At 44.5% G+C, this 7,466-nt stretch overlaps 1 protein-coding gene across 1 annotated transcript in view; it reads right to left on the bottom strand.

Annotated features, from left to right (window-relative positions):
- The window catches only part of BNC2 (basonuclin zinc finger protein 2), a 332,225-nt gene extending 326,642 nt beyond the window's left edge, over positions 1-5,583 (bottom strand). The window contains exon 1 of the mRNA XM_067315784.1: positions 5,541-5,583. Within this exon, the coding sequence (XP_067171885.1) occupies positions 5,541-5,543 (3 nt within the window). The 5' untranslated portion in view covers positions 5,544-5,583. The remainder of the gene's footprint in view (positions 1-5,540) is intronic.
- Positions 5,584-7,466: the final 1,883 nt, after the last annotated feature.

A 7,466-nucleotide genomic window follows, 5' to 3' on the forward strand; every position in this document is an offset into this window, starting at 1 on the left:
TATATGCAGCATAACTGTAGACCTAAGCAATTGTAATACTTTGCAAAAACATAGCTAAACTTCCAGACGGTGCATCAGATCATGGTGACTTAAAACTTTTTAATGGTTAGTTACAGCATTTTGACTTCTTTTTTCTCGTGATTTATGAATAATTAAAAAATAACTGCAATGACTTATATGTTTTAGAACACCTCTAGCTTTTTATTATTTTCTAATGAAACTAATTTAAGTATACAGTAGAACATTCTAACTCCATGAAAAAATTTTGAACACAGCAACAAAAAAAAGAAACAAAAAGACCTCTCTAAAGTTACAAATCAGAAACAAATCTGATTAAGTTATCTGAATTTGTGTTTTGTTACTTAAAGTATTCCAGCAGAGAAGTACTGAAATAGATTTGACAGATGAAAAGAATCCTCCCTCAATAACCTTGATTTACCTGGAATAAGAAAAAAGTATTTGTCTGCCTATGTATCTAGAGTATAAAATATACATATTTATAACATGTGGTGAGAATACTATGAAAAAATTCTAAAATGAGAGAACCTCTTTGAACAACCACATTAAATTACAGCAGAACTCCTGAGTATACTAAGATTCTAATAATCAACAAATAAATGCTTTTACTAGCAAGGAATATAATGAGAGCTACTATGCAAGAGATAAAGGAGACAAATCTGGCAGTTTATCTTGCTGGATTATATCATTTACTTAAATGGTAAATAAGTTTGTCCAAAGTAATGCTTGTAAAAGCTACCATATAACTGTTAAGCAGCAATTATGATCAATGCATTTTTAGAACAAATATGTCAGAATTTAGGTGGGATGAAACTGACACAGAATATAAGGTTTAAACAAAAAGCTTTTTATTAAGCCATGTTAAACGCTATTTCTCTAAATGAAGCAAGAATTCCTGAACAGATTAGGAAGTAATCTGTATTTCCAAAATGACAGATATATTTTATTTGTGATTTATATTTTACAGGGAGCTTTTTGTATTTCCAGGCATGCACAATTTCTTCCCAGCACATATTAATAGTGTTCATTAAATCAAAAGAACCATGACAACACACAGACTAAAAATCAGAAGTCTTTCACTAAAAAATATTCAGTGAAAAAAAGGCTTCAACTTCTGGTGACAGTCTCCAATGTGCAAAAGGAGAAAGGACTTTGCCAGAAACTCCCATCTTTAGGAAAAAAATACAAATTTTGTTTTTATATAAAACCTGATTAGTTTTAAAACATTTTAGGTGGTGTTGTTTTAATGTAATTATTTTGTTGTTGGGCATTTTTGTTTTGTTTGAAATTGCTGAGAGCTGTAGTCAACTGCAAATGCCACTTACATATATGAACATCTAACATAAAATAAACCGTCTCAAAGCCTAAATGCTAGATCTTTGGCTCTGAAAAGAAGTTAGTAATCACCATTCCCTTATTCAAAATATTTTCCCCCCTTTTTACCTTAGGCATATCTAATAAAATCGTGAAGCTCCCTCTAGCTCTGCAGAGCTAGATGACCAATGATTCTTTACAGCTCCTTCCCATTTTCAAAAGCAATACTGAGACTGAGAGCAGTATTTTTCTTACATAATAAGTGTTCTTGTTTTCATTCAAGAGTGTTTTCAATTCTACAACTTGCAAGGACATGGATAATATGTGAAAACATCTGCTATGAAACACAGAAAGTTAAATATTGCTTATTATTGTGCAGCAAACTAAAGACCCTCTTAATCATTTCCAACTTACACCTTATTTATAAAAATCTAGCTTGAAATCTTACATTGTTTGACAAGCTAGCCATCTCTGTATTTAAACACACACACGCGCGCGCACACACAGACACACACACACACATACACATTCTACTTTTCAATTACAAAGTGCAAAATAAAAGAATGACAGGTAATACCATAACCCTATTTAGACTTCAGATTTCAAATATAGCGCATCTTCATTCAGAAACAATTTGTTTGTGTACACCAGTATTCCAGAAAACTAGTAATGCCAGTGGTAATTTGCTGACTGTATTTTCACCTACCATAATATTTACACATACCATTTGTAATGGCTTTTATTGTTTAATCTCCTCTGCATTTCAGTATTGGATACTATGGAATTACAGTTATTTAGCAGGCTATAAATAATGTAGTTGGCATGTGCAATTGATATTTAAAATGTCTTACGACAACTGTAAAAGCCTCATTACAGACTAGCAAATCATTTCTAACAAGCAAGTTCAACTGACAAATACCAAAGCAAACCTGCAGTCTATGCTGCAAGCGTGTTTGTTTTATTTAAAGGATACATGTTTAATACAGTGTGCAATGGACCATCCAGACAAATTATAAAGAGAGTAAGTGAACCTCCAAAGTAATACGGCTATTTTGAAGTCTTCTAAAATAAAACTAAAAAAACCCCAACTCAGTAACAACAACAGTAAGAATAGCTTGCTTTCCCCTCCCCCCTCCCTTTATGAGCTAGTGTCCAATTTCTTCTTTTCTGAACAGCTGTATTATCCAACTTAAGTTGCTCTGCTAATTTCAGTCCCACAAGGACTAACTTGGAAGGCAAAAAAATACTAGAAAAGATCAATTTGCTGGGAAAGATCAAATGAGAAAACTGTGGGGACAACACCAGGTCAGAGTGTGAAGAACTAAGCAGACCTGTTCTTCATTAACTTAAGCTCTCTTGGGACGTCACACACTACCTGTCCATGGGCTTATTGAACTGCCTAACCCTCGTCTCCGTACCATTCTTCTGGGCCCAAGTGAATCATATCCTGCTGCTGACAAGTTAGCAGGGGACTGAGGCTGCAACATGAAAGTACTTTTCTTTCTTGTCTAAATCAGGCAGATTTTTGAAAAGACGACACAGCACTGACTCGTGACATGGCAAGATGAAATGAGAGGTCTGGGCTGGTCTTGGAGCTGTGCAGATAAAAGTAATCAAATGACACTCCTGGAATGCAAATTGGCATTCTTGACTGCAGCAATTGCACAACCATGAAACATCTCTGACAGCAAGCAAGATTAGGACAAAATGTTATGTAAAGCACTGAACTCAAAAACTCACTAGAAAATTCAAACTGTAACACTTACATTTTAATAAAGCAATAGTCATCTCTGCTTTTGTCTGTTCCTTTACTTTGTTTAATGTAATCACATATCTGTCTTTCACATATACCTCAAGAATAAAAATTCAATGGGAATAAAAATATGTATCTGCTACATTTGTTCCCCTACAATGTTACAGTGTTACATTTTTACAAAGTAATATTGTGTGTGCAAGAAGTGTGCTTATGGAATGCTTTCATATTCTCAAGTCTTCAAAGGAGTTTCCAACTTTGCTCATAACAAATTAGCGTACAGTTTACATTTATATTTTTCTTCATCTGGATCAGGTGAAGATGGATCTTTTGAAATATTCAGTAAGTGAATTTTAAATTTCATGTGCTTTAGGAATTTAAAGCAGAACATACATACAGCTAGATGGTTCATTAATACTGGACAGCTTAAAATGAAACTACAGTGTATCAGAGAGCTCATATGCTCCATTAAATTTCAGATTAAAAATTCCTGCAATTTTTAAGGGCAAGGGAAGTTCCACATACTTTTACAGGAACTTGGTATTCTTGTGCAGATCTGCTGATCAGGCTTATTTAATATTACTGTCTGAAATGAACTCAATAATTAAACTGTGTGAGCATTTGCACTTCGAAACTGTGACAAAAACGCTACCTGGTTTTAAAAGTAATTCCTGTCTATGGAGATGGGTGATAACACAGAGGGGAGATGGAAGATAATGTAATAAGAAATAAAAGCCCACGCCTATCTAAAAACATTTCAACAACTGCTATGCACAGCTGTCATACAGGTTAGAAGAGTTATACATACAGGTTATAAAAGAAATATGTAATATCCTGCTTTGACTTCTTACTTAAAAATAGCTTCAAACCATTTTAACTGTCGGCCAGACACACACACACAAAAGACACTCATTGCCACTTTAATCCTGGGCACACTGGATTATTGCATGATGTCTTTTGTGCATCAATTTTACAACAGCTTGACTCTAGGGTAAATGGGAACCATCATAAATCGCATGCTGCTTTCAAAACCACTTTAATTTCTGTCAGCGTTACTGTAACCACAGTCCTGGGCACATGCTGCTTTTTCCCCCTCCCAACCCTCCTTTTTTTTTTTTATTGTTGCCTACATTTGACAGTTGCATCTCCTACACTCCAATTGTGGCTTTGATCACTGAAACAAGACATGTCATGTTAGGGTAAGGAGGGAAAAATACCAGCCCTCCATCTCAAGCTCTCCCTTCATTCACACACAGACAAACACTCTATCTATGGTTTGAGTGCAATACACACACACACACACACACACACACGCATATATATGTGTATGTATATATATATGTGTGTGTGCATGTGCACATGGATATGCATGGCACACAAGACAAATGTATCACAACCCTGAAATGAGGTGACAAAAGCGGACCGAAAGCAAGGCAGTGGTCAAACAGCAATTCAAAATATACTACTTCATTGAATATGGGCTGATTACTGTTCATCACCAACTGAGCTCAGTCTACTTGTTAATAGGAGCTGCTATCGTTATGCATGTAAGTGTAGTCATGGCTCTACAAACGTGCTTGCTCATTGCAGCTGTTTAATCTATCTTCACATCAAAGCCCACACAAGAGGACTTCAGCCAAATGAGGTCCTCGGTCACTTCGATTTTTAAATTTTTAAATTAAGAGGTCGTGCAAGCCCAAAGCTTGCTTCGCAAAAACCCGCCTGTAAAGGAGACGTACGTTTGCACAGCACACGAAAAAAAACAGCAAAAACTTGCTTAAAGTTGCTTTTGGGGGGGCTGCCCCCCTCCCTTTTACAGTCAGCGCATCGACACAGCCCTACAAGCCCTGCTAACAACCGCTGATGGGAGAGGTGCAAACTGCAAGCACATGCACGAGAAAAAGAGAAGAGTAACTGAGGGAAGGTGGATTTACACGTCGGTCTCTCTGCCTCAGGCGCTGTTTCACACGCAAACACACGGCTCCTTCCCCCACTCTCAAAGGTTACCTTCACATTGTGTGCAAACCTTACTCATTTCCCAGCAGAAGGTGGTGTCCAAAAACAGATCAGACCACCGTATGTCCAACTCAACCCCACTCCACCTCCTCTCGCCCTCCCTCCATACACACACTTTTTAAAACTAGCCCCTCATCTTCAGCGGAGGGAAGGAGGCGGTAAAACGCATGTGGCCATCCCATTTCAACCCCCCAAACTCGCTGAAAGTTTAGCACAGCCTCTCCGTCATTTTCTTTTTCCCCCAATCCAAACAGCACAGGACTGATTTATTTATTTATTACCCTCCTCCTTCTCCTTGCCCGGCTGCTTGTTTATTTGAAGGCTGAAACACACCGGATAAGCGAGCAGGGCTGCTTGTGTTACTGCACAATTTATTAATCAAATCAAACCGAAGTAAAGGCTAGAATGAAAACACGAAAGGCTGCTGGAAACTTCTTACCATCTCTGCATGCTGGTTGTCAAGTGCACCCCCTGTCTCTCGATCTCCTCTCAGCGGCCGTGCCTGCACCCTTCCTTCTGCCTCTGGGCTCCCAGCGCCTCTCCTTCCTCCTGTCTCTCCGGCTCTCTCTCGCTCTCTCGCTCTTCCCCCCCTTCTTCCTCCCCACTTTCCTCTCTCTTTCCCTCGCCCTCGCACCTTCGGGTGATTTGAACTAAAAAACACTAAGAGAGACTTCAAAAACAGGACCGCAGCAGCAGCCCGAGCCCCGCCGTCTCTCTCCCTCGCCCTCCTCTCAGGCTCTTCCAAAACTTCAGCCCCCAAAGTTCAGCCCGGGCAGCAGAGAGACAGAAAGAGAAAGAGCTTTCAGCGGAGAGCTGGAAGTGATGGGAGGAGGGACCCAGGTTCGGGTCAGAGCCTCCACAGGTTGGTTTGTTGTTGTTGGGCTGTTTGGTTGGGGAAGGGGAAGGGCAGCCGGCGGGGGGAGGCTGCGAGCAGGGGCAGCGCTGCCTCCCCGTAACCCGCGCCGCTGTTTATTGCTCCGGGGCGAGCGAGGGCAGGGGGAGAAGCAAAGGGAGAGGGTGGCGGGGGGAGAAAAAGCAGCCCCCCGCCGCTCCGTGCCCCCCACCCCGCAAACCCCCTGGTGCCGCACGGGGGGACCCGGCAGAGGCCGCTGCGCCCAGCTGTCAAAAACGGCGAGCGCGGGCGCCGCGCGGGGCCGGCCGCCTCCCGCCGCCCCCTCGCCCCGTCCTTGCCCCTGCCCGCTCCGCTGCCCGCTCCCTCCTCGCAGCGCCTGCCGCCTCTTCCTTATCAGCTCCGGCGCCGCCGGAGCGGAGCGGAGCGGGCGAGGGAGAAGGAGGCGAGGAGCGGGGCGGAGGGAGGGCAGAGAGGGGAGAGCCGCCGCGGAAGACCGAGCGCAGCCCGGGCCGGGGGCAGCGGCAGGGGACGAGGGGAGAGCCCGAGGAGAAAGCGTTAGAAGGGAAGCGAAAAGTTAGGCGGCCGCAAAGTTTTTGCTCCTGCTGCCGGTTCCCCGCTCCCCACCCAACTGCTCCATCGGCTGCCGGGGCTCTGCTGCGGCGGCTGCTGCTCGGTGTGGGATCTGAGGCGATTTTTGTAAAAGGGTGGGTTTTTTTTGTCGGGGGGGGTGGAGGAGGGGAGGGGGGGAGGAGGTGAGCCGTCACGGTCGTACGTTTGCAGGGAACAGACAAGAGTCACATCTGTGTGTGACACGGAGCCAAGCCGAGCGAAACCCTGCCCCGGCGACGCCGGGGAAGCGCAGGGGCCGCGGCGCTGGGCGCGCAGGCACACAACGGCCGCCGCCGCGCGCGCGCCCGGGGGGGGGGAGGGGCGCGCCGCGCCGCGCCGCTCCGCACCACACGCGCGGCCCGCCTCGGGGCGCTGCCTAACGGCCGCGCACGGCGCCCGGGCGTCGCCGTTATTCGCCGCCTCGCGCCGGCGAACTTTCTGCCAGGCCGGCGAGAAGTGGCGCGCACCGGCAGTCCCCTCCTCCCCGTGTCCTGTCCCCCCCACACACACACACCGTGGCCTTCGCCGGCCCAACGCTGCCGGAGGCCGGTTTATAGCTGGTTTAAAGCCTTCTCCCCTGCCGTCCCCGTGTACGGCTTGCCAAGGGCGGCCGATACCGAGTGCGTCAAAAGTCTGTCGCCCGGACCCTTGTGTCCCGCCCGTGAAGGCACTGAGGTTGAGATGTCCAGATTGGCCCCTCTTTTTCAGCTACTTGGGTGCCTGCGATAAGGACGGGATCTTTAAAAAGCGCGCAGTGAGAGGGCTTTTTCAAATGAAAGCGCAGCCGTGTGTTCAAACGACTTAAAATACAAATGTTAGCTACTGAGACATTTTGCCTCCTGCCTTCTGTTGCTGTAACTGGACACACTGGTGACCTAACAGGCACTTGATAAAAACGGAGAG

Source organism: Apteryx mantelli, chromosome Z (genome assembly GCF_036417845.1).
Source record: "Apteryx mantelli isolate bAptMan1 chromosome Z, bAptMan1.hap1, whole genome shotgun sequence".
Lineage (NCBI taxonomy): Eukaryota > Metazoa > Chordata > Aves > Apterygiformes > Apterygidae > Apteryx > Apteryx mantelli.